The 27,982-nt window shown below is 41.4% G+C and overlaps 1 protein-coding gene across 1 annotated transcript in view; it reads right to left on the bottom strand.

Moving 5' to 3' along the window:
• b4galnt4a (beta-1,4-N-acetyl-galactosaminyl transferase 4a) overlaps window positions 1–27,982 on the bottom strand; it is a gene marked incomplete at both ends in the record, with an annotated part of 477,817 nt that overhangs the window by 214,354 nt on the left and 235,481 nt on the right. The window contains one exon of the mRNA XM_080736977.1: window positions 26,115–26,213. Within this exon, the coding sequence (XP_080593103.1) occupies window positions 26,115–26,213 (99 nt within the window). The remainder of the gene's footprint in view (window positions 1–26,114; window positions 26,214–27,982) is intronic.

Raw genomic sequence — 27,982 nt, forward strand, 5'->3', positions numbered from 1 at the left:
AGCTTGTAGATCGGCTATTTTCAAACATTTTGTACTTTTACTTTTGCTACTTTAAGTACATTTTGATGCCAATACTTTCATACTTTTACTCTAGTACATGTTGAATTCCGGACTTTTACTTGTAACAGAGTAGGCTACTTCTACATTGCAGTATTGATACTTTTACTTAAGTAAAGATTGTGAGTACTTTTTCCACCACTGCTCTGACAGTGTACAAATGGAACCAAATTTGTTCTCATTTGTACAGTCAGAGTTACAGACTTGGGCCCCCCTAAGGGAACCCACAGAGTCCCTGGAATCCATTTTGAGAAACACTGCTATAGAGAAACTCAGGTACTGTGTACAGTGAGGGAGACTGTACATCCTCAACAGGCCACAACAACACGTGCATGCACCAATGCACACTACTGCTCACCTATAGTATCTCCTTCAGACTATACAATGTTTGGTTCTAATGCCTCCTCAGCCAGAAGCATTCTACAAAGTCAACACACTCACGCGCCCACATACAGAGGCACGTACGCACGCACGCACGCACGCACGCACGCACGCACGCACGCACGCACGCACGCACGCACGCACGCACGCACGCACGCACGCAGGCAGGCAGGCAGGCACTACTACTACTACTACTACTACTACTGTCTGCCTGTATCTCTTAAGACCACACCATGTTTACCACTCATAGCCATTAGCACCTCACTTCTCTGGCGGAGGACTTCATAGGGTGAAGTGTTGTTGATGTCTGGTTGTAAAGTGACTCTAATAGGTTTCAAAGTTGTCAGATTTGTCTGAGAGGCAATATTGTACTGTTACTATTTACTTTGTAGATTTGTATTATTATTAAAATCACAATAGATCAAGCTTGTAGATCTGCTATTTTCAAACGATTTTTATCCATTTGAAAACTTGAAATGTATTTATAATAATCAGTTTTGATACCAATACTTTTGTACTTTTCTCGAGTACATTTTGAATACCAGACTTTTACTTGAAACCACACCAAAGTACCTATGAGAGTGGATTTCCCATTCCACCAATGCATTTCAATGAGAATGGAGCAGGTTTTGCAGAAATCCTCTACTGGCATGAAACCGCTCCATTCTCATTGAAATGCATTGGCGGAATGGGGATTTCCACTCTCATAGGTACTTCGTTGTGGCTTCAGCCTTACGGAGTATTTCTACAATTGCAGTATTGATACTTTTGCAATGTGAGTACAGCTGTTTCCACCACTGTCTGTCCCTCTGTCTGCCTCTGCCTCTCCCTCTCTCCTGTGGGAGTGTTGTGTTGTGTTCAGGGACGTGCTGGCCATTGGGAAAAGCGGGACAACTCCCGAACGGCCGGTTCATTTCCTGGACCCAGCCATTAGGAAAAAAGATTAAATAAAATGTCGGCCTTCGTTCCATTTTGGGGGCTGAGCGGCCAACAAAGTAAATCGTCAATGTCGGGCAGAAACCTCGTATCTCCAAGTTTCAAATTTGTACATTTTTTCGCAAAGCAAAGCCCTGCTTCATCCGTCGCACAAAAGTAGTGAACAACTCCCGAACCGCGAGGCGTTGTGTGCTTGTAGATCGGCTGTTTTCACTAGTTTAAATCATTTTTAAAATGATGAATACAAAACAAACGGTTTTGGACATACAAGGTTTCCACCCGACAATGACGAAATATAACTCATGTAATTGGCCCACTGGCTTGTCACTTGTCATGATCTGAAATGGCAAATCTTTGAGTAGCAGCAGTGCTATAGAGAGAGATCTCTAGCCCGCAATGAGGGCCTCTCCAACTTTTTTTCCCGGGCTGAATCAGGGGCCCAGCACGTCCCTGGTTGTGTTGTGTTGTGTTGTGTTGTGTTGTGTTGTGTTGTGTTGTGTTGTGTTGTGTTGTGTTGTGTTGTGTTGTGTTGTGTTGTGTGTCTTGTAGGGTTTTCCGATTAATCGATTTTTAATCGAAATCGGGATTTTTTCCTTTGGACGATTTAAAAAATAAGAAATCGTAAAATCGATTTTCACTTTAATTAGGGTAATTCTTACTCATTGGAGCCTTGCACGGGGCAAAAAGTGCACAGCCCGGTCCTCCTAAAGCAGGACGACAAGGTCCGACACCAAATTAATACTACTTTATCTCTGATGTGTAATTTCTTTGATGCACGTGCACTGTCGTGCAGCACACGTCAGACTGGGCAGGGCTCACCACATTAGATTTTGCTATTTGGCTATATAAAAAATTTAAAAAATAAAACAATAATGAAAAAAAATCATGTCCTTGCATTTTTTAAATGAAAACAACATAGTTGAAACAATGTATTATTCTTTTACCAAAAAATCGAAATCGGAATCGAAAATCGACTTTTCTGAGAATTAAATCGAGATTTTATTTTTAGGCCACATCGAACAACCCTAGTGTCTTGGTGTGTCTTGGTGCAAAAATATATATTTGGGACGCAAATTAATCTCCCCTGGGACGCAGACGGGACGTAGAGGATTCTTTTGAGCCAACTGCGCATATCAATGTCACTGCTCAAACCACGGTGTGCAAACTCGCAGCATGAGACTCACAGAAAATGAATATGATGTAAACAGAATGTTTAAGAAGTTACGACAGGCAGTGCTGATCATCCTTTTCAGGTAGAACTTAGTTGCTAAAATTTGAAGAGATTAACCAGTAGAATGAGGCAGAGAACAGACTGTCAATCTGGGTTACAACTAGTGGGAAATAGCCGATCTACAAGCTGTGGCTGAGAGATAAATCTTAGCATCCCCGCCTCCTGTTTCGCCAAATAAAGAGTAACGTTATATGATTTGGATTGTGATTATTAATGAAAATGTAAAACGGAACGCGATGTCAACACACCAAGCACAGACACATAGCCTACGTTTAGTGAGCAGCACAAGCAGTTGTTTGAATATAGGAGTAGGACACATTGTAATTAAATCAACGGTTTGTTTAACTTTTGTCATCTCTATAAACCTATAGCCTATATTCCCAAATACAAGACGTTACTTATGTTCGTCTAATCAACTTCATCACAACCAGCCGTGCAAGCTGGCATTCATTTCACAGAGTTCCCGTGCTATGTGGCGGCTTATTTTCTCCAATAATCGTCTCTTATTTAACTCTCAAAAACAACCGGTCCGCTCATAATAACTCCATTTCGGCTACAGTTCATCTGAACCGCTTGCTGTGAAGCACAACGGACCCAAAAAGCAGACTGCACGCGTCTCCACTCTATCAAGCATGGCACTGGTTATATCTTTCAGTACGACGGTGTTGTGCAGTGCGGTGAGCATATAGACGATCTAAAAGCCCTCAAAGCCCCGAGGATGCGTCTAGTTGTAGGCTTGTAGATTATCGCGCAACACGTTCGTACGGACAAAGTACAAACCCAGTTTTACCGTAATTCCTCCAACAGTCGTGCATGACTGGTTCTTTAGTTTACCGTATATGACAATCACACCAGCAAACTGGCTGAGGTAAGATTTTTAGCCACAAGCCACAAATGAGAAATGACAGTATAAAAATAGAAAGGATTGTGAAGCCAATTTCACCAGCAACAACAACAATATAATAACAACATTGTAAATATTATTATAATAGTAATACTAATAGACCTGCAATAATTTATTATTATTATTATTTTTTTTTTGGGGGACGGATTACATTCATTTGGGGACGGTTCAATTTGTATTTTGGGACGGTCCCGGGACGTAGGTGAAAAAAGTTAGTCTGGAGCCCTGGTAGATCGGCTATTTTCATAATTTCTGCCTCTAATATTTGACAATTTGGCCAATGTTTTGTCATTTTAGAGGTATTAAAAAGTCCTTAAATTGTCACTTTACAAATGTGCAGATACCCTCTATCCTACAAATAAACATTATGTTGGTTTGTTTACTGTAGAGTGAGAAAACAACGTTCACATTAAGTTAATCATCTGAGGACGCCCCAAAATAACTTGGGGGTCCCAACGCACAGGTTGAGAACCAGTGCTTTACAGTATACCTCTGCTTCACTGCACATACTCAAGGAAACCAGTGCCCTTGTACCTGTCAAGCTACTTCAATAGAGTGAGAAACGCCCACGCTCACCAGAGGGAGCTCTGGTGAGCTCTGCCACCAAAATGTGCAATGCTCTGTCTACACCAAGGGTCTTCAACAGGGGGTCCGGGACCCCTAGGCGAGACTTTCTGACAGACAGACATGTGTGATGTTGAGATAAAACAACATACTGTTATGAGTGGAGATAATGAGAGACGAAGCAACACTCAGAGGCGAGTGGTTCATGTGGACTACACTATACTGTAGATAGCAGCTTTAATAAGGTCTCCCAACTGCAGTGGTGTAAAGTAACCAAGTACATTTACTCAAGTACTGTACTTAAAGGGGCATACCACTAATTTTCAACTTATAAAATACCTTAGGCTTAGGGTTTTTGTGTGGAAATAAGAACCCCCCCCCCCCCCCTTCTGTGTTGAAAATTAGTAGTATTCCCCTTTAAGTACAATTTGGAGGTATTTGTACTTCACTTGAGTGTTTCCAATTTTCAATACTTTTACTTCTACTCCGCTACATATCGGATCCAAATATTGTGCTTTTACTCCACTACATTTATTTGAAAACTTTAGTTGCTACTGTAGTTACTTTGTAGGTTTTGATTATTATCACAAAACATACAATACACACTTCAGCCCTTTATACAGTTCAACTATTTGAAAATAGCTCACAATGTGTCTCATTGTGAGCTTGTAGATCTGCTATTTTCAGAAGATTTTTAGATATTTTATACGTTTGAAACGTGTGAAACGGGACCTTCTGAATCATGAGTACTTTCTACTTTTGGCACTTAAAGTACATTTTGATACCAATACTTCTGTACTTTTACTCAAGTAAATTTCAGACATCCAGACAATATGGAGATACAAGGTTTCTGTCCCCACAGTAGTGATTGGTTTGCATTGGTTTTAACTTTGTTTTAACTTTTGTTATATGAACAACATACACACACAAAAATGTAATCCGCCTATCTTAAGAGAAACCAGCTTATGTACAACTGTACTCAACAGACGCATCACAATGCGCTGTGAGCTTGTAGATCTGTAATTCTTTTGGGCTATAATGTTCCTGCCAGAATATGGATGCTGGGGTTCCAGTGGTTGATGTTGTACAAGTAAATCATCCACAATGTAAAGCCAAAGTTCACCATTTATGGGGTCACAGTGTAGTGTACTGTATACAGTTCACTGGTCATAAAGACCAATCATAAAGATCACTATGACCTTGCTGCTCACACTATGTATGTGCCTGCCAGGCTCCTGCATGCTGTCCGTTCTTGGTTGTCAATAAAGATCGACTGGAAAGCTCTGAGGCAAGAGCTCAACGCAGCAATTATTATTCTCTCTGCCAACGTTTTCTTTCTTTCACATTCGTTTTGAAAGGTGTCTGAGGAATAGGCTATGGTGGGCACCGTCTCTTCCATTGATAGCGTGGAATGGAAAGACCCCTCGATTGTTCTTCCCACCCAGGCATGATTGTCGAGTTTCCAGTGTCCAATGAGGCCTTCCTGTCGTCAGTCAATTCAATTTGAGTGATCGGTGTCAGTCAACAATAATGTGGGAACACAACCTGACAGAAACATACTTTCCCTACAGCATCTCCACACAGCTGATTCAAATTAATGATCAAATGGCTCTTGACACTTGCTCTTAGCTGTAAGCTATGGTGTAGACTAACTCAGGGGTCTTCAACAGGGGGTCCGGGACCCCTACGGGGTCCCCAGAGTTACTATAGGGGGTCCTCCAAATCTTTGAGTGATAGAAACTTTTTTTTCTCCTTTTTTATATTAACCACTTGAACCCTAGCGTCCATATTCTGAGAACTGTAGCCAAAAATAGCAGATCTTCAAGCTCACAACGCCTTGCGCTGCGAGGCGTTGTGAGCTTGTAGATCTGCTCGCAGCGTGGCACCGAGTACCACACTGCAAGCTTGTAGATCTGCTATTTTTGAAAAATCATGAAAATTAGAATTTTGACCCGATTCTATAAGTGTCTTTTGAATCCTTTTAAGGTTTTTTGGAAAAACCTATGTTTCTATGTCAGCAATCTGGCTAACCATCGTCAAAAAAAAGGTCATTTTCACTTAACTGGAGCTCAGTTAGTCTGTTCTTGAGAGACTACTGCGTCAGTGGTTCTCAAACCTTTTCATGTGAAGGACCCCCACAATTATATGTATTTGGCCACGGACCCCCATCTCAAAATATTTAGTTCCAGGGACCACCCAGAAGCAAAATTTGAGTTACAAACGTTCGCTTTGAAAATACATGTATTCAAAGATTGGCACACATTTTCACGACTTTTTCAAAAATAGCAGATCTACAAGCTCGCAGCACGGCACTCGGTGCCGCGCTGTGAGCTTGTATATCTGCTATTTTTCACTGGTTAAAGCAATCAATAATTCTAGGGTGGGTTAAATCACCCGTTTCAAGAATCCACATACTGTATGCAGGACACAGAGTGATTTCAAACGAGCGCTCCTCAGAAGAACCACTTCACCACCGCCTCGGCGATGATGAAAAGAGAATCATCGCTTTTCTCATCCAGTTTATTGACAGAAAGTTGCTCATAATGACAATGCTGCGGTTTTGTGAGAAGTAATAAAATAACCAGAGTGCAGATGATGTATAATAATATGTATAATAATGTATATTTTCGCAATAATAATCAAGATCTACAAACAAAGTAACTAGTAAAGTTTTAAAATAATTTTCATGGATTAAAAGTACAATGTTTAAATCCGAGATGTAGTGGAGTAGAAATAAAAGTATTACAAATTGGAAATACTCAAGTAAAGTAAAACTAACTAAAAACTGTACTTTACTACAGCAGTGGCGTCAGTTCAGAAAAAGCACAGGCACAATGAGAAAATACAGTTTATTATTTCCCTCTGTAGCCAAGGTATGGCAGCTGCCATAGCTTGCCATACCCAATTAACGCCTCTGTACTACAGTACTTCAGTAAGTGTACTTAGTTACTTTCCAGCACTGTGTTTGTGTAGAATTGGCCCGAGGTCTTGGTGGGTTGAATGAGCAGTGCAGGCTGTCTATCATGTCAGCCCTAATGAGAGAGACAAGCTTACAGTCCTCCTCTGCTCTCTGCACTAGACACACTACACACACACACGCGCACGCACGCACGCACGCACGCACGCACTCACACACATAGTGTGATGGAGAGAGAGAGAGAGAGAGAGAGAGAGAGACAGAGAGACAGAGAGAGACAGACAGAGAGAGAGACAGAGAGACAGAGAGAGAGTGAAACAAAAAGAGAGCGAGATCTTATTCCTTGTCCTCCAGTGTTTTCAGTCCATATGCGCGTGTGCGTGTGCATGTGCATGTGTGCATGTGTGCGTGTGTGTGTGATGAGCCAGCTGTGATACGTGCACGCCCCTCAGTCTTGTGTTTCTGTCATGCCACAGTAACCTCCCTCCCTGAGTGCTAAATAATAGGCTGTCCAAAGCGCACGCACGCACACGCGCACGCACACACACACACACACACACACACACACACACACACACACACACACACACACACACACACACACACACACGCACGTACGCAGCCGCACACACACTCACACACGCGCACAATCCATCTGTGAGCATTCTCATCCTTCAAGCGTGTTTCTCAAACGGCTGTCAGTCAAGACAAAGTGTGTCAGTCAGCCATCAGTGATCAGGTCTATCCGTCTGTACACTGTAATCTCTGCCTGCTCTAAATGACTCACTCCACTTGGCATCTTAAAGACTGGGAATTATTTTATACTTTAGCTATCACGGGTCTTCAACGTTTTCAGGCCAAGGACCCCTTAGCTGACAGGGAAATGAAGCAGGGACCCCCACTACAGATTTTCAACGATTGAATCGATAGATTCATAGACTTGTTTGACAGCACTGTCATCAGTCTATGTTAGATTCGTGTCAATGTGTTTTTTCAGACATTTAACCACTTAAATCGTCGATACTTAGTGAATTTGACCTTTCACTCCAAAACGATTTGCCAAAAATAGCCGATCTACAAGATCTACAAATCATGAAATCTTTAGCAAATCTTTGAATATATATATTTTTTAAATGAACATTTGTAACTAAAATATTTGCTTCTGGAGGGTCCCTGATACATAATATTTTGAGAGGTGGGTCGGCACTCGGTGCCGCGCTGTGAGCTTGTATATATTTAAATTAATAGTTAAAGCATAAAATAATGTTCAAAGTAATAGTGCGTAACAATGCGTTCACAGTCTTAATGGGTTAAAGGACCACTTCACCCATTTTCAACCCATCTTCATATAATTGCTCCTCACTCATTTATCAATGTAAATGTTGGCTATTCAAAAATGTCAGATGTACAAGCTCACAGCACATCGCTTCGTGCCGCGCTGCAAGCTTGTACATCTGCTATTTTTGAAGAACCCTTCTGGGGTGGGTGGGTCCCTGGCACAAAATATTTGTATTAAAGGACCAGGTCACCTCTGGGACAACCAGATCTTATTTTATTGTTGTGTGGGACACGATCAACACAATCCTGAGTTATTTTTTGTGTTCAATCTGTGTTTTTAGATATTTTAGTATTTCAGCCGACAATAAAATAAGATCTGGTTGTCCCAGAGGTGACCTGGTCCTTTAAATTTACCGTATAGGATTTCAAATTAAAAGCCTCCATGCCCTCTGACATATACGAAGAAGTCCAATTCAAAAGTTCATCCCTGCATCAATGTCAACGTTGTCACAAAGGACTCTGTTTATTCTTCCACGCCCTGGGTGTCCTCTGCTGTTAAAATAAGTATACAGTAGAGTAGGACGTCTCCCTCACTTTGTCTCTGTCCCCGCTATCGGTGTCCTTGACAGACACGTCCATGCGTCCTGTGCATCAGATCCTAATGTTCAGCAGCTGTCTAACAAGGGACTGAGGTCCCAGCGGTGACAGAGCAGAGGTGGAAAAAGTACTCACATGTTGTACTTCAGTAAAAGTGTCAGTACTGCACTATAGATGTACTCCGTTATGAGTAAAAGTCCAGAATTCAAAATGTACTTGAATAAAAGTATGAAAGTATTGGCATCAAAATGTATTCAAAGTACCAAAAGTAAAAGTACAAAATGTTTGAAAATAGCAGATCTACAAGCTCACAACGCGTCGCATCGCCCCACAGCAACGCTAGTATGAAGCATCAAGAAATTGAAACACTCAAGTGAAGTCAAAGTTCCTCAAAACTTCACTTAAAGTACAGTACCGGATAAACGAAACAAAACGTAAGTTACTTTACACCACCTCTGTCTGTGCATGTGTGCGTGTGCGTATGCGTGCGTGTACGTGTGCGTGTGCGTGTGCGTGTGCGCGTGTGTGTGTGTGTGTGTGTGTGTGTTGGTGCACGCGTGTGTCTTTGTCTGTCTGCCCGACCTCTGGTTGTGGGTTGGCAGCCAGCATATGGCAGCGCTCTACCTCCTCTGAGTCTAAATCTACGGCCCCCTGGCTGTTGTGAAGTGTAAGCCCCCCAACCTCTGCCATGTTGCCAGGCAATCAAGTTAGCGCTGGTAATTAGGGCAGAGAGCAGCGGACAGACAGACAGACACGCAGCTGTGTGACTGACTGAGGGGAGAGAGAGAGGAGGCTTGTCTTGAGTTGTTGGTTTCGTTTGTAGCCTTTTCTAGATGCACTCAGAGGCAGGGACGTGTTGGGCCCCTGATTCAGCCCGGGAAAAAGAGTTGGAGAGGCCCTCATTGCGCGCTATAGAGAGAGATCTCTCTCCATAGCGCTGCTGCTACTCAAAGATTTGCCATTTCAGATCATGACAATAATTGACAAGCCACTGGGCCAATTACATGAGTTATATTTCGTCATTGTCGGTGGAAACCTTGTATGTACAAAACCATTTCCAGCACACAACGCCGTTGTGTGCTTGTAGATCTGCTGTTTTCACTACTTTAGTTCGACAGCCTTGCATGATGAAGCAGAGCTTTGCTTTGCGAAAAAATGAACACATTTGAAACTTGGAGATACGAGTTTTCTGCCCGTCAGTGACGATTTACTTTGTTGGCCGCCCAGCCCCCAAAATGGAACGAACGCCGACATTTTATTTTTATTTTTTTCTTAACTAGTTCACAGCCAAATCGCCTTCCATCGCCATTTTGAGGAGGGTGAGGCAGCCAGATCGCCAAACGTCGCCTTGGGGATCATTTTCTGATCATTTTGGTATTTTTTTGACATTTTTTGAGCTATAAATGACCTTTCTAGCTTAATTTTAGTCTAAAGTTACATATTCGAAGGAAGTGACATCATCGATGACGTAACCCGGAAGTCGTTCGGCCATAACATAGAATGGGCCTTTTTACAGCATTGAATGTTGACGTTTTTCTTATCAAACTTTACCATATCTAGACCGATTTTCATTCGGAAAAAAATGGCTGGACTGACAGATTGGTCACTCAAGAGCAAAAACGAGTGTAAATGGCGTGTGCACGACGTTCGGATCGTGTTTTATAGCTCCCGTTCGGCGGACCGGGAGACATAATGGCCGCCAATGGGCGCCGCCATTATGGGTCTACTGCTGTCCACTCGCTAGTCCAGACTCTAGGAGATTATCGTTGGGCACACTCTAGTGGATAGTACTAGTACTACATTTTACAACAATATGATCCCTGTTGGGTTAGATTAAAGCTAACTTGGAAATTAATAAAATTCCTGGCAGTATAGGCGCACAAGCCTATTGTAAATGGCTGGGAGAGAGCTAATGACCGGCCTGGACCGGCCGGGAATGAACCGGCCGTTCGGGAGTTGTCCCGCTTTTCCCAATGGCCAGCACGTCCCTGCTCAGAGGTAATAGTTCTCAAACCTTTTCGTGCCAAGGACCCCCAAACCCCTCCCCCCCATCTGAAAATGTTTTGTGCCAGGGGAACTCCAGATCCAGAAGCAAAGATTTGAAAAGACAAAAAAAAAAGAAAAGCTTAAAAAATATACATGTACTGTATACATCACACACCCACCTTTTGACCTCCTCCCACAGGGAAAGCCGATCCGGGTCACGGTACCAATGTAACGCCCGGGATTCAAACCCGGGTCTCCCAGCATGGAAGTCCAATATTCATACACCGATGGCAGAAGAAACCATGCAGGGACCACCCTGCTCACTGGGAGCAATAGGCGTTCCGTGTCTTGCTCAAGGACACTTCGACACTAACTCTGGTGGAGCCCGGGATCGAACTGGGAACTTTCCGGTTCCCAAGCGGCAGCTCTACCTCCTGAGCCTAACTGGTTCCAAAGTTTATGAGATAAATATGTGTGTGTGTGTGATGGGGTCGAGTAGAATGAAATAACTTAATGATCTACAGAAGACTTGGAATGTTCTTTCTCTTTGGACTTTGAGTCGAAAGAGAAAACAAATAAAAGAAAGGGAAAAGGAAAGAGGGGAAAAGAAAGAAAGAAAGAAAGAAAGAAAGAAAGAAAGAAAGAGAGAAAGAACTAAATGTTGATTTTTACATGCACATCTTAGTGTTTGTCACGCCTGACCTGCTGTTCAATGCAGTTGGGAGGCATTCTGCAAAATCTATTTTCCCACTGAGGAGCTTTCAGTTTTCCCCGACCCAAAACAAAACAACAGATATTAAATTTGGGGCAATAAACCCTTTTAGAGATTACATCCAGCATGCCATCTCATATCGTCTCTGTTGGGTGGAAACCTCGCAAACTGTTCATCCAAAACGGTTACTTTTTAGGATTAAAATTAAAAAAGGATGTTAATTTACGAAGAAAGAAAACCCACAAAAAGGTTCAAATATGGAGATATGAGGTTTCTGACAGCAACGAACATTCATAGCAGCAGGGAGACGGTACATCTGAAAACAATGAAACAGAGATGAAATAGAAAACCATAACGAGTCTCATAAAAGCGTTGCCGCTTCGACAGCAAACAAAAGGCACAGCAGTATCCCGCTGCGATCATGTTCCATCTGACCTCCCGACACATTCCCTGTTTGTGTCAGTCACATGCATGCGTCAGATTCGGGATGCCTATCACAGCTCTATTATCATGTCATGTCGCGAATTAACGCCCTACTTGATCACACAACAGCGTCACACAAAAGCATCAAAAGTATATCGTCGTTGTCAGGTGAAAACCGTTCGTTTTGCATTTATCATTTAAAAAATGATTTAAACTAGTGAAAACAGCCGATCTACAAGCACACAACGCCTCGCACCGCGAAGCGTTGTGTGCTTGTAGATCTGCTGTTTTCACTACGTTTGTGCGACGGCCTAGTATGATGAAGCAGGGCATTACTTTGCGAAAGAACATAGACATTTGAAACTTGGAGATACAAGGTTTCCACCCGACACCGACTATATCGAAACACATTTTTTATTTGACTCCTGAAAAGTAACAGTTTTCGTGGACATGTGAGGTTTCCACCCCGACAGAGACGACAACTCAACTCTTAAACAGTCCTGTGTTCAATTACGCCACAAGCCTCGTCTACATTTAGACCGGCGTCTCTTTAATATTCATGCGACAGATGTTAAGAGGCCAGATGGCACGTGGAAAACGAGACATCGTCCACATGTGGAGGATGTCACAGACAACGTAGTCAATGCTAGAGATGCACAGTCAACTCCTTAAGTGTGTTGTGCTGTTGTTGTTGTTGTTGTAGTAGTTGTTAATATAAGTGTTAAAGAGCTCTATATTCTGATAATGACCATTGCTCTCTGTCTCTCCAGGTCTTTTAGTGCAGTGGTTCTAAACCTATGGGTCGGGACCCCCCAAATTATTTTGGGGGGTCCCCAGATGATTAACTTAATGTGCAACATTGTTTTCTCACTCAATAGTAAAACCAACATAAAGTTTAAGTGTATAGAGGGTATATGCACATTTCTAAAGTGACAATGTAAGGACTTTTTAATACTTCTAAAATGACAAATTAAACACTGTCCAAGTTGTCAAATATTAGAGGCAGAAATTTTGAAAATAGCCGATCTACATGCTCACAACGCCTCGCGTTGCGAGGCGTTGTGAGCATAATAGAACCGTGTTATACAAAATGTAATGCCTCAACTCTTAGTGCTCATCAGGGTGGGGGGTCCCCAGTTAAAAAATGATTATTTTGGGGGTTGCGGCCTGAAAAGGTTGAGAACCACTGTTTTAGTGAACAGAAGATAAATGTTCAGGTCGGGATATACATTTTATTCAATCAGGATGCACAATAAACACGTGAAGCGAAAATGATGGCACAAATTAATGAGCAGAAATATTTTACTGGAACACTACACTACAATGCTGATGAATGGGTACTCTCTCCTGATTAGATGAAATTGGCAAGCCACCTGAACATGTATTTTATGTTTATTAAAGTGCTGGAGAGACAGGGAAAGCGTCTGGTTATTGAACAAACACTCTATAGCAACGATGACTATCAAAATGTAGAGCTTTAACCTTTTCACACAAAAACATATTAAGCCCCTTTTCCACTACAGGGCCGAACCAGAACTAGAACGAGAACTTTCCGGAACCAAGAACTTCCAAGAACCTGTGACGTTCCGGGACCAAGTTCAGCTTACGTTTCCATATAACCAGACATACAGTAACCCGGAAGGTCCCAAAAACCCCATAGGTTCCCAGAACTCAAGTTTAGAACTACCTCAAGAGCAGGACCTAAAAAAGGTACCCCGAACCTCGTCTGAAACCGGGAGCCAAACAAATATGTTCAAGTTCTGGAAAGTTCTGGTTCCACCTCGTAGTGTAAAGGGGGCTTTACACTATACATTTGACTCCAAACTCTTTGGAGTTAGATTGGTACTGGGATTTTACTATGGGAATAGTCAATAGATGATCACTCTGTTGCTTCAGGCACTGCAAGCAAAACAGAACAATGCAAGATGTTATAGTGTAAGAGCTTCACCGTGCTCTTTATTTTAAACATGTATTCATTCGCATAACTTTGGATAAACAATATTTCTTCTTTCTTTAATGTATGCAGGTTGTATAAGCTGCATTGTTGGACAGCCAGAGAAGGAATTAGCATTGCGTTGTTGTTGAGGTGAAAGGAACACGGAATAATAACTAGATCAGCCTGTGCAGGAGAACCAGTGTGGGTTGTTGTTATCACTGTCCTTGTAATGTATTCCACCTGCCTGGAATGACTGCTGAAACACATTATAATAGCCATTCACAACCTATATGGGCCTGGGCGCCTGGTGGGGCTGTGAGGATATTGCAAGTACTGTATAAACAGAGCTGCTACCTTTAAAACGCATTTTCGATCAGAGGCTTTTCTTTGTATACTGTTTAATTAGTTTTGAGAAAAAAACAAATGCTGCTATTTGTCCAAAAGTGACTGCAAAAGTTTGCTGCTATTTGATACAAAAAGCTTTAAATACCCTGTATAGTACACAAAGACGCAATGTGACATAGTTCTGTTTACACAATGCTGTACACCCTCCAACTGTATATACAGTAGGTTCCCCATTTTCAACAGTTTTTCTATTCAATTTTGACACTTGCTTTGGCAATGCAAACGTATGTTTTCTCATGCCAATAAAGCTCATTTGAATTGAATTGCAAGTGGGCCAACAAATAACTGGCAAAACACCAAGATTTTTATATTTTAATATGAATATTTATTTATTTTCTCGAAAACCCTGAATGTGTTTTTCTTGTGATACCGATAGCTAGTCAAGTCAAGTGGACTTTACTTTACCTATATAGCACGTACACACAACCAGTAGGAGCGAGATCATTTAGCGACCTACAACTGGGTTGCAACCTGGTCGGTAGTTTTCACCGACTGGGTCGCTAAATCCACCGACTGGGTCGCTAAATCTACCGACTGGGTCGCTAAATCCACCGACTGGGTTGCTAAATCTACCGACTGGGTTGCTAAATCTACCGACTGGGTCGCTAAATCTACCGACTGGGTCGCTAAATCTACCGACTGGGTTGCTAAATCACCGACTGGGTTGCTAAATCTACCGACTGGTCGCTAAATCTACCGACTGGGTTGCTAAATCTACCGACTGGGTTGCTAATAAATCTACCGACTGGGTCGCTAAATCTACCGACTGGGTTGCTAAATCACCGACTGGGTCGCTAAATCTACCGACTGGGTCGCTAAATCACCGACTGGGTTGCTAAATCTACCGACTGGGTCGCTAAATCTACCGACGGTTAGGGTTAGGGTTAGGGTTAGGGTTATGGTTAGGGTTAGCAGCCCGGTCGGTGGATAAGCGACCCTGTCGGTAGATTTAGCGACCCAGTCGGTAGATTTTGCGACCCAGTCGGTAGATTTAGCGACCCAGTCGGTAGATTTAGCGACCCAGTCGGTAAATTAAGCAACCCAGTCGGTAGATTTAGCGACCCAGTCGGTAAATTTAGCGACCCAGTCGGTAGATTTAGCAACCCAGTCGGTAAATTTAGCGACCCAGTCGGTAGATTTAGCAACCCAGTCGGTATATTTAGCGACCCAGTCGGTAGATTTAGCGACCCAGTCGGTGAAAACTACCGACCAGGTTGCAACCCAGTAGTAGGTCGCTAAATGATCTCGCCCTCTCTCCACACAACAGCAGTTGACCCAAAGTGCTTTCCAGAAGACCAATAGCAGCAAATAGACCATTTTCAAAGCATTAATAAAGTCAATAACAAAGAGGGAAAACACAGAAAACAACAACAAACAGTGACCTCAAACTGTGTCGAAGGCAAGAGGAAAAAGGTCAGTCTTTAGATTGGATTTTAAACATTTTGTTTTCCATTCCTTACTGCCAATTCCTTTCTTTTGCTCATCGAGCTGCAAACGTGAAACTGCATAAAGAGTTTCACCTCACTGTTACCTCTAACAGTGCGTTTTAACAGCGCGCAACAGCGGGTGACAGTCGGTGAGTCGGATGTATGTAAGGAATTTTAATACCTCTAAAAGTAGTAATTAAACATTGGCCAAATTGTCAAATATTAGAGACAGAAATTGTGAAAAAATAGAACCTTGTTAAACAAAATGTAATGCCTCAACTCTTAAATCAAGGTGGGGAGGGGTTCCCAGTTAAAATATGATTATTTTGGGGGTCACAGCCTGAAAAGGTTGAGAACCACTGTTCTAAGCTGTTCTGAAGGGATACAACACCCTCTGATTATTCTCTGAGTCACACCTACCCCGCGGTGGAAAGCAACAAAGGATGTTATTGTGTTACTTTTACTTTGAGTTTTTTTTAATACTTACATTTTGCTTGTTTTACTCCACTACAATTATTTGACAGCTTTAGTTACTTTTACAGATTTAGCTTTATAAAAGTAAACAAAACTACAAAACACGCATTAAGCATGTAATCCTTATTTACTTCAGCTACGAATAGCTTGTACATCAACTACAGTATTTAAAAAAAAAAATAATAATCGGCAAATGTACAGTAAGGATATTTTGATACCAATACTTTTTAACTTTTACTTATGTTTTGAATGCAGGCCTTTTACTTGTACCGGGGTATTTTCATATTGTATTACTTTTACTTAAAAGGATCCCTGGCTTAGCCAGGGATCCTATTAGCCAGCCTGGCTAATACGACAAATATGCCTTAATACATTATAATTGTCCTCTATAACTAGGGATGGGTATCGTCTGCGATACTTTTAATGGTATCGATCCATGATGTCGATACTATCGAGTATCGGTTCACGTAAAACGAACGATACCTCGTTTCGATACTTTTGAACAATAATAATAATAATACAACTTCAACAGTATCAATAGCCTATCTGTAAAACGTATGTGTATATTCTATTGTAGACAAACAATAGAATTAATTATACAATAGCAGCCATAACAGTAGTAGTCACATCAACTACTCTACTAGGCCTACTTGACATAAAAATGGCCCATAGAAAAAAGCAAATAAGAATTATAATAATAAATAAAAAGTATCGAAAATGGTATCGAAAAGGGTATCGTATCGATTCCCAGGTATCGAAAAAGGTATCATATCGATTCAAAGTTGAACGATACCCATCCCTATCTATAACTACAATGTAAAATTTAAAACACCTTAAATATTTTATTTATTCTAGAAATAGCTAATCTTTCACTCAATAGGGGAAATGCCTGTCGCAGGTTGATGATGTCATAAAACCAAGTGTGATCTATCCCATGCATGTGCAAATAAGAACAAACTTAATACTTCCTATGGTTAATATGAGCATCAAATCAATATTTCAAATGTGTGTGTGTGTGTGTGTGTGTGTGTGTGTGTGTGTGTGTGTGTGTGTGTGTGTGTGTGTGAGAGAGAGAGGCTTTTTTTGCACATGCTTGCCATAAATTCCATAGGGATAGACCACTCATGGTTTTATGACATCATCAACCTGCGACAGGCATTTCCCCTATTGAGTGAAAGATTAGCTATTTCTAGAATAAATAAAATATTGAAGGTGTTTTAATTTTACATTGTATTTGTAGAGGACAATTATAATGTATTAAGGTATATTTGTCGTATTAGCCAGGGATCCTTTTAAGTAAAACATCTGAGTACCACCACATAATCCGATTCACCACTGCCGATACAGCCTGCCCTATACCATCCAGTTAGGAAGGATTAGGATGCGTACAGGAGGTTGGATATAGGAATCATTTCTGGTGTTAATTGCTCTACTGTACCACAGGGACAGATGTCTAGGTGACGCAGGGCCATTATGCCCTCGGGTAGACAAGATTCTAAACAGGCATTTACTGTTACGGCCTAGTATAGCAGCCCTGTAACACTAACCCACATCTGTTAGACAGCCTCCTGTATGGCGTCTCTGTCGAGTGGAAACCTCATATGTCCAAAACTGTTACATTTCAGGATTCAAATAAAAAAACAGCACAAGTAGCAGATCTACAAGCTCAAAACGCATCGCTCCGCACTGCCACTGCATTTCCAGCTTGTAGATCCGCCAAGTAGGGCGTTCGTTTACTAAAACACAATAAGTTAGAATATGGAGATAAGAGGTTTCTGTCAGACAGCAACAATATACTGTACTGTAGTCAAACAGGCATGTTATTAACATAAGAGTAACCATAAGCCAGGAAACAACTAATGAATCACCAAAACTACCCTTCAAGTGCATCTTAGATACACACGCACGCATGTATGCATGTACACACGCACGCACATGCACAAACTGACACACAAACACTTTATCTAATTAAACTCTTAAGTGCAGGTTTCAATTCTAGCACTTCGCTTATCTCAGATCCTCCGTTTAAATTGCCATGTCTACTGTTCCCAGAGAGTGTGCTTGTGTGTGTGTGTGTGAGGGTGGGTGTGTGTGTGTGTGTGTGTGTGTGAGGGTGGGTGTGTGTGTGTGTGTGTGTGTGTGTGTGTGTGTGTGTGTGTGTGTGTGTGTGTGTGTGTGTGTGTGTGTGTGTGTGTGTGTGTGTGTGTGTGTGTGTGTGTGTGTGTGTGTGCGTGCGTGCGTGCGTGCGTGCGTCTGTGTGTGTGAATGAACTACATGAGCAGCTGAGGTGAAACATGTGAATGATGGCATGGAGCTGTATGTGCAGGTCATAGGCTCCTTTAATGCTCATGGGAGGAAAGATTATCATCCGCACACATAATAATAATAATAATATTCTCGTCTCTCTAAGTTATCAGTCACAGTAGTAGTGTGAACGTGCCAGGCACGTTCACACTACTACTGTGACTGATAACTTAGAGAGACAGAGAGAGAGAGAGAGAGAGAGAGAGAGAGAGGGGGGGGGGGGAGAGGGGGAGAGAGAGACCCTGATACTAGGTGGGAAGTACTATTAACTCAAGTACTGTTTTTAAGTACAATTTTGAGTTATTTTTTTCTTTACTAGAGTGTTGTCCTTCTACTGCACTACATACTATAATAAAAAACCTATATTCTATACTTCAAGCATTAAAATGCTTACTGTATACAAGCTTGCGCACTGTGGCGCATAAAAAAAAGACTTAAATGTATAATAAACTTTCAGTGTTCCAAAAGTGTTGAGAGAGGACTTTGCTTTATTTTAAAGACCCTTTTAAATTTAGAATTGTTTGTCCTTTTATAGAATTGAAGCACTTAGCTGGGTGTTTTATTTGTATTTGTATATTATGTATCGTCTTGAATGAACGTATGTAAGAAAAAACATTTTCCCTTGCGGATAATAAAGACATCTCATCTAAAATCTTGATGCCACTACTTTTGTACTTTTACTCAAGTAAATTGTTTTGACTAGAGGACTTTTACTGTACTGTACATTTGAGAGACTAAAGCGCCCTATACAGACAAACAGCGGTTTCCGCAGGCTTTCTGGCTTGGATCAGCAGGCATCGCACCATGGTGGAGAAACAAACACACTCGCTCCGCGAGTAAACACCGGGCGGTATTTCACAATCACAAAGTTGACCAAAATCCAGCTCTTGCCGCCCGCGAGCATGTGCATGAATGAGCATGCATGCCAGAATTTCACAGGACCGCGCCTGCTCGCCTCGCCACCCCTCAACTTCTCCGCGCGTCCCAAATAATCACCCGCCTCTCATTGAAAATGAATTACTCTGAAAGGCGTTAAATACTGTACTTTTACTCTACACTACATTTATTTGAAAACTTAGATACTAGTTACTTTGTAGGTTCAGCCCTACAGTATATGGGTGGGTGACGTGACGTAACGTTTTCGCTGTCCTCGGTGTCAAACATGTATAAATAAAAAATATATTTGTCAAAAACCTTCTGAATATTGTGCAGGACATTAAGCTTTATGTGAACTTACTCAAGATTAAAACATTTCATTCCTCATTTCTTCAGAATCTTCAACCAAACATGGCAAAACTCATATGGTGTGACTGTCCTGACCTTGTTTCTCAAAGTGGGAACTTGAATAAAACTAAGAAAAATAATTGCTAAAAATCATTTGAAAATGAATTTAGGCTAAAAAAAAATGTCTATTTTGAGCCTATATCTTTTCAAAGTCAAAGCATAATGTTTTCAGTCATTTCTGATCAAAAACATTTTGTCCCCCAACCCAAAATCATTTGGTGTGACACTAGTTTGGAAAAATTAAACAGGCAATTATTTGGACACCTATTGGCTAGAGAGGTCCTTCTTCTGTAAGGCTATTCAGCACTCCCAGCACAACTGCAAGACAGGTGTCTGAGGTGAGTTATGATTTTAACATTTTCATGAAATGCCATCTTGTTGAAACGTTGACAAACTCACCATTCTGGATGTCTTTTGGTGTGACACCTTTTCTTTAAAAAAAGCTTAAGTTATTTGAAGTTTTGGTCATATTTCCATGTAGATCTAGGCTGCTTTGTTATAGCTAGCATGCTGTTAGCATGCTAATGTGTACATAGTAGCCTCAAGGTAAACCTAAATGGAGAAAACAGTAATATGGTGTGACACTTAATCATATGGTGTGACATGTCTGCTTGTCACACCATATGACTTGACTGTCACACCATATGATTTATACTGTATTTAACTACAGATATAACAACAAATAACAAAGTTCCATGTTTCTTTTGTACATTTAAACATTTGTTTTAAACATTTTTACATAAAATGTAATTTAGCTTCATTCAGTGATACTTCAAATTCATCAGACAGAGCAGAAACCCCTTCACAGAAACCTTAACATATTGTTTCAATCTAAAAATGACAAGTGCTGAGAGAACGAGAAAGTACAGGGAGAAACTAAACAATGACCCAGCAAGGAGAGAGGAGCCAAAGGGGCGAGACTGCATTTTCTACGAAGAGCAGGAGGTTGTCTGTGGCATAGCAGAACCGCAACAAGGCAGCCGGTTTGCTACCCTCACCAAATACGACTGGCTGATGTACAATACAGTCTAAATGTATAATCTAATCTGATCTAATACTTTTGTACTTTCACTCACTGGACTGGACAGTGGACAGTGTTAAGGTAGGACCCGAGACAAAACTAGCGAAAATAGCTGATCTACAAGCTCTCAACACGTTGTGCTGCGAGAGCTTGTAGATCAGCTATTTTCGGAGTTGCGCAACCCAGCACTCTTTAGCTAGTGGAGATGTGGTGTAATGTCATGATTCCTAATTACATTTGTTCAACACAAAATGCTGTGTTCAAGTTCAGGAGACTTCGGAAAAAAGCAATTTACCTGAATGCTGAGTTCTGTTTCCACTAATTGGTGTTAATAAAATGTTGCCTTCAATGCCTTGGCTCCAAGTGTGGCTATGCACCTTATTGTCCCTTTAGGATCCTTCTGCCGTGGGCCGGCAGAAGACTTAGGTGTGCGTAGCATTCCTGTGCACATCCTCATCATCCATCTACTACTACAATTCTTTCTTATCCCATGTTAAAGCCCTACAATAATATCCTGTTCAGAAATATTAAGGCCATGTTATCCTGGGTAATTGTTTAATCAATCAGTAGTTCAGTTCAGTACTCACTAATAGGTAGGTTAAAACACAGTTTGCTTTGACACATGAAGATATGATCATACGGTGTGACACTAAATCATTTGGTGTGACATTCCAAATAGTGAGAAATCATACCTTTATTAACTCATTGAGTGCCTATCCCGAATTAGTTCGGGATATATGATCGTATCACAGGGTGCCTATCCCGAACAAGTTCGGGATATAAAAAAAAAAAAAAAAAAAAAAAAAAAAATTTTTTTTTTTTTTTGAAAAAAAATTTTTTGAATTTTTTTTTTTTTTTTTTGGACCCCATCAAATCTGGTGAACATGATTTCAATCGCGATTTTGCATGTTCCACCCCCATACAACCCCATCTAACATACAGGGCAGCCATTTTTGTTTACATTACATGTAAAACATAAGGGCGATTATCTCAAGAATGCCTGAACGGATTTCCAATCGGATTTTTTTGTTTGAAAGCTGTGAACAAACTGCACAAATCCACTCTGGATTGCATTGGATTTTTCAGAGCTCATTCTTCTCTGTTTTTTTCCCATGCATGAGGTGTGCAAGGTTTAATCATGGCTAAGTTGACGAAAATAAGGCTTCTAAAATGCTTGGTAGCCAATAGCTAACTTCAAGCTAACTTCATCCTCTTCCTGTACATGCAGTCATGCACAAAGGAAAGTGTTCAGGCAAGTCATGGCTGCAGCGCTTCTGCATATACCAGCATATCTCTATGGGATTTTCTCTGGCCACTGGGCGCCCTCTAGTGGTGAAAGGGGTGGCACTAAATGAGTTAATGATTAAACCAAAAAAATGTTTATGGATTACATAGAGAATATTATCAGGAAGAGTCACAAATATTTGTGTAATTTTAGAGAAAGTTTTGACAGAATACGTTTAAAATATGTTGTAAGATCATGAACATGGGCCTCACACAGAGTGTCGATTATGAAAAAAATATACAGATATAATTAATTTTCAAAAAACTATAGTGGATCACTGGTTAGTTATGATAAAGGACTTTGATAAAGTGAGTAACTTAAGAAAGATGTACTCCATTTTCATTTTATGAACAATTATTTTCATGTCACACCATATGACGATTTTAGGCACAAGTACAACAAACTGCTGAATAAAGTCTGATTCCAATAAAATATCTAAAAACAAAATGTATTTCCATAAGGTTGAGAGTGAGTAGAACAAAAGTAAATAACTTTTATGCCTGCAATTTAAAGTTTTTTTAAAAACACATTTTTTGGGGCGTCACGTCACTGACCCACATACAGTACATTTTGGCATTTTATACATTTGAAAACTTGTGAAATGGGACATTCTAGTGGGTACTTTCTACTTTGGTACTTCAAGTACATTTTGATACCAATACTTTTGTACTTTTACTCAATAACATTTAGAATTCAGGACTTCCACTTGTATTGCATTGATAATTTTACTTAACTGTTCTGCTGCTGTAGACGATCCTCACCGTCATTCAAATCGGTGACTACATGACGCCGTTGACAGCGCTCACCGTCAATCTTACTGTATTTACAGTAAATGTATTAATACTTACATAATGTCGCTCCGGTCGCGGCCGCATCGGTAATGTCCGCGATTTGTTTAAAACGCACGTTGGGCGTGCACGCGAAGTGAAGCTCCTCCATGTTAAGTCAATGGAGAGGCCCATAAAGAGACTTCATTTAATCCAAAAGAGCCATTTTGAGCCATTTTGCACCAGATCTGATGTAAACAATACACACGGCAGGGCGCAGCCATGTTTCTCTTCTCGGCTCACACTGTCATGTGACTAGATGACGTAATCGTTGCCGTCAAGTGAGCCCTTCAAAATAATAGCGGCGGCCGACGGAGGAAACGGCGCGGCACCAAGGCAACAAGCAACCTTCAGATTAAGAGGCACGAGTTGTGTTAAAGGCCCACTGACACGCCCCAAAATTACAATAGTATGATAAAGTAGGTCACATGGTCTCTCTGAAAACGGTCTGAAACTCATGTCACAGTGCAATCTGCCCCTCGCCCCCAAACAACAGCTGACCAGTACAGTAAGTAGTTTAAGTACAGTGAATTAATTTGATTGGCTTATAATTGCGCATTCCCACAATGACATCATAAAAATGTTAACTTATATTTTAAGATGACTTCTTAACTCATTTATCGGAATATCACCAAGGAGATAACGCACAGGCGCCTGAGATGGCTTGGACATGTACTGAGAATGGAGCAGGACCACATCACAAAGGTGGCCTTAAGATGGACCCCACCAGGCAAAAGAAAACCTGGGAGGCCTAAGACCACCTGGCGCAGGACTGTGACACAGGAGCTGCAACAGATGAACCTGTCATGGGGAGAGGCTCAACATGCTGCCAGGGATCGAATGCAATGGAGATCGCTCATTGAAGCCTTATGTCCCATTGGGGACGAAGAGGAGTAAGTAAGTAAGTCTTAACTCATTTACTGCCTCCCCCGATAGTCCCGTTAAAATCCCTATGTACCTCTCTGCCGGTCCCGATAGTCCAGAGACTTTAATGTCCTTTAATCGCTATAAAACAAATCGCTGTTTTATCGGAGATCGGTGTCTAATCGCCCGACCGGAAGTGCCTCCGGTCGCATTTCCGGTCTGCGCCGGATATGACTTCCGTATCCGGTGGGGGGCGGGACCATGGCGCAGCTACCGTTAGCTTCCGTGTAAACAGTTGCAGACGGAGCTCAGCGCTGGAGAGGTCTTTTTTCAATCAGATTTGTTATTTATTTGAAAGCTGTGATCGGTTCTACACACGCCTGGTACATGATCCGTGACATCGCGCACCATCTGTGCACGCACGTCCCCGCGTTAAAAGTTAAGGACGACGCGGCAGTTAACCCCTTCAGTCGATGTTTAAAAGACAGTAAATGAGTTAAGGTGACAGTACCCATTTAGGTGACAGTACCCCTTTAAAGAGGTGGTGCCATAGTTTTGTTCTTTTTCTGGTTTTCATGTGTCTATGAGGTTGACAGTACTTCATTAGACCACCTGGTGTGGATGTTATGAACAATTATGTATTCCCTTTGTACTTTGTATTTCTTCCTGGAGGCTGACACCTTGTGGGTCAAAAGTGCCGATCCAAAAACAGTGATTAGATGACATCATATAATCATCCCCTCCCCTTTTACCATTCACCCAACACTGTGGGTGTGGCTAACTTCAGCTGGGTCACCACCCACCTAAACAACCAGGCATACGTAATGAACTGGTGGGTGTGGCCACATACAAATAAAAATGTAACTCTTTCTGTACACTCTTTTGGAAAAAATCCTACTCCTAGTGTAATCATAATACCTGATAATCATGTTTTAGGGGGGAAATAAATCATGGCACTGCATCTTTAAGTAAAAAATGTGAGTACTTTTTCCACCACTGGAAAAGACACTGCCTGGAACCTGTGTGTGACCTCCGATAGGGACTTGTATTGTACACATGAAAGCAGGGCTGCGTGACAGAGGGGACAGAGGGGACGTGCAGGGGTCGTCCGCTCCTAAATGATATTTCACAACAAAAAGCTTATGCTGCCAGGCAATTATCTGCAGCGTGATGAAGAGCCTCTAATAAAACCATTTCCACAAAGGTTAATAACTGATGGATGCGGTGCGGCGCCTCTGAGCGGCCTTGGCGAGGTGATGCCATGAATCACAGGCACATACGTAAGCACACAAACACGCGCGCCTTGCAAGCACAGACACACACACACACACACACACACACACACACACACACACACATGCACAGTGCACACACATCCACTGAGATGATTTATAAAACTCACAGATAAACTTAACCGCTACTCAACCCCTATTTTGGGAATGTTACTATAGGCCAAAACATTTTCAAACTCTTAGCAAAAATATCGTCGTTGTCGAGTAAAAACCTTGTATGTCCAAAACCGTTCGTTTTGCTTTTATCATTTTAAAAATGATTTAAACTACAGAAAACAGCCGATCTACTCGCACCACGATGCGTTGTGTGCTTGTAGATCTGCTGTTTTCACTACTTTTGTGCGACGGCCTTGTATGCGGAAGCAGGGCAAATCTGAAACTTGGAGATACAAGGTTTCTACCCGACAACGACGATATGTGACACATTGTGAGCTTCAGTGCTATTTTGACAGCAAATTATGATTTAGTCTTAGTCTTTTGAATAACATACCATTTAGTTTTAGTCCATTTTAGTCATCTGAAATCATTTAGTCTTAGTCTAGTCTTAGTCAACTAAATATCAAAATCTTAGTTGTTTAGTCTTAGTCAAAAAGATGTTCACATTGCTACTTTTGCGTATCATACTATGATGTACAGTATCTATGTAAATAAAGTATTCGCATCCATTTAATTCGGATGCAGGTGCGTTGGACAGTGAAAACTAAAACAAACATGAAAAAGATTATTTCCATGAACAAGAAATCCTGCATACTGCTCAGCAGTGCATGTTTTATTTACAGTACATCATGAAAATTTGGGCTGCTGAGCACGAGCAGTGTGCGGGATACTATGATGTATAAAATAGGGAATCCATTCGTGAAAAAAGATCAAATATGGCAAAATCTCTCCCCGACAGCAACAATATACAATGTAAAGGTAGGGAATGAATGAAGGTAAGGACATACAGTAGAAGTGAAAGAAAAGCAGGTGGAGTGAAAACAACGTTACGCTAGTGAACTCGGAGCCTTACCTCGGGTTTCCACGGCAACTTCTTGTGCTGCTGGCTGAGGAACCTTCGGATGTGGGCGTGGTCTTTGCCGCGTGCTCCCCCCGTGATTGGCTCATCCTCCTGCAAAAAAAGACAGACAGAGAGAGAGAGGGAACATATGTCAATTACATGTCACACTACAACAACAACAACTGGAGAAGAAATACGTGGAAACTAAAATCATTTGATTTGATTGCTCAATATAAAAGTTAATTCGAGAATTTGAGATAATCCTGACTACTAATTGAAGCCGAGGCCGAATTGGCCCGAATCGCATGAAAGAGGTCTCACAGCACATGGTTGGTTCTACAGACTCCAACTTTCGCATGCAGATAGTTCAAAGCATTGCCTACGTTCTTAGCTACTTCCCCTGCCATTTCTGTACTTATTTTTCAGTAGAACCGCCAATCCAAACAATATGCACATAAAAGGGGATCCTGACTACTAATAGAAGCAGAGGCCGAATTGGCCCGAATCGCATGAAAGAAGTCTCACAGCACATGGTTGGTTCTACAGACTCCAACTTTCGCATGCAGATATTTCAGCTCTTTGCCTACGTTCTTAGCTACTTCCCCTGCCGTTACTGTACTTGCATGATGTACATTTGTACAAAACAACATTTTTCAGTAGAACCAATATGCCCATAAAAGGGGACTGAGAGATATAGATCTCTGTAAACATTTTCATTGTGGATAATGACAAAGGCATTACTGACAACACTGTTCATAGCTAACTCCTTTAGGATAATGGGCATACAGGGACACAGACAGATACAGAGATCTCCATATAAATCATCATCCATCCATCCATCCATCCATCCATCAATAAATTCCTCCATATCCATACAATCTATCCATAAATATTCATATCCATCCATGATCCTTCTGGATAAATCCATCCATATCCACTCACTCACTCACTCACTCACTCACTCACTCACTCACTCACTCACTCACTCACTCACTCACTCGTTGGTCAAAGTCCTTCTCCATAGACTATGTATAGGCTTCAACAAATTGTACTGCATGTACAATATGCATTTGTGCATGAGGATGGGGATTCGAGCTTTGATCTTCACAGAGACTCAGATACATGATCTTATACGTATTCACAATACACACACACACACACACACACACACACACACACACACACACACACACACACAGCTAATTACTGGGAAGTAACATCGGTTCATTACAGCAAGGACACTATCTGTCATGCTTACTGTGCGTTCTCCTAATATTCTTTATTCTCGTCCTGTACTACAGTATGTCAGCACTGTTGGGGGTGTACAGTGCTGTGTACCGCGTTCATTATTATTGATGGTGTTTCTTTGAGTGTGATGTATTTTACACTGCTGTAGGCTACCTACAGTACTTTTTTATTTTTAAAGAAAAAGAAACGAAAAGAAAATGCAACCATAAAAACTTTTTTTTTTCTTGAGAGGACCAAGAGAATTGGTCCTCAAAACAAATATTTATCATGTTCTACTATACTTCCTACACACACACGCACACGCACACGCACGCACACACACACACACACACACACACACACACACACACACACACACACACACACACACACACACACACACACACACACACACACACACACACACACACACACACACACTTTTGCCTTGTCCAAACTCTCCTGAACTTGAATGCAGCATCTTATGCTGAAAGAATTCCCCTCTCTGTGTAGAAATCCATGCCGTTACGCCACATCTCCTGTATTGACTTGACTATGCTTAGTAGAGTGTGGTATTACCGAAAATAGCCGACCTCCAAGCTCACAACTGCTATTTTTGATATTTTCACTTAAAAGCCCTTCTAGAAATTTCA

The sequence above is a fragment of the Nannobrachium achirus genome (genome assembly GCF_963921795.1).
Source record: "Nannobrachium achirus genome assembly, chromosome: 11".
Taxonomy (NCBI): Eukaryota; Metazoa; Chordata; class Actinopteri; order Myctophiformes; family Myctophidae; genus Nannobrachium; species Nannobrachium achirus.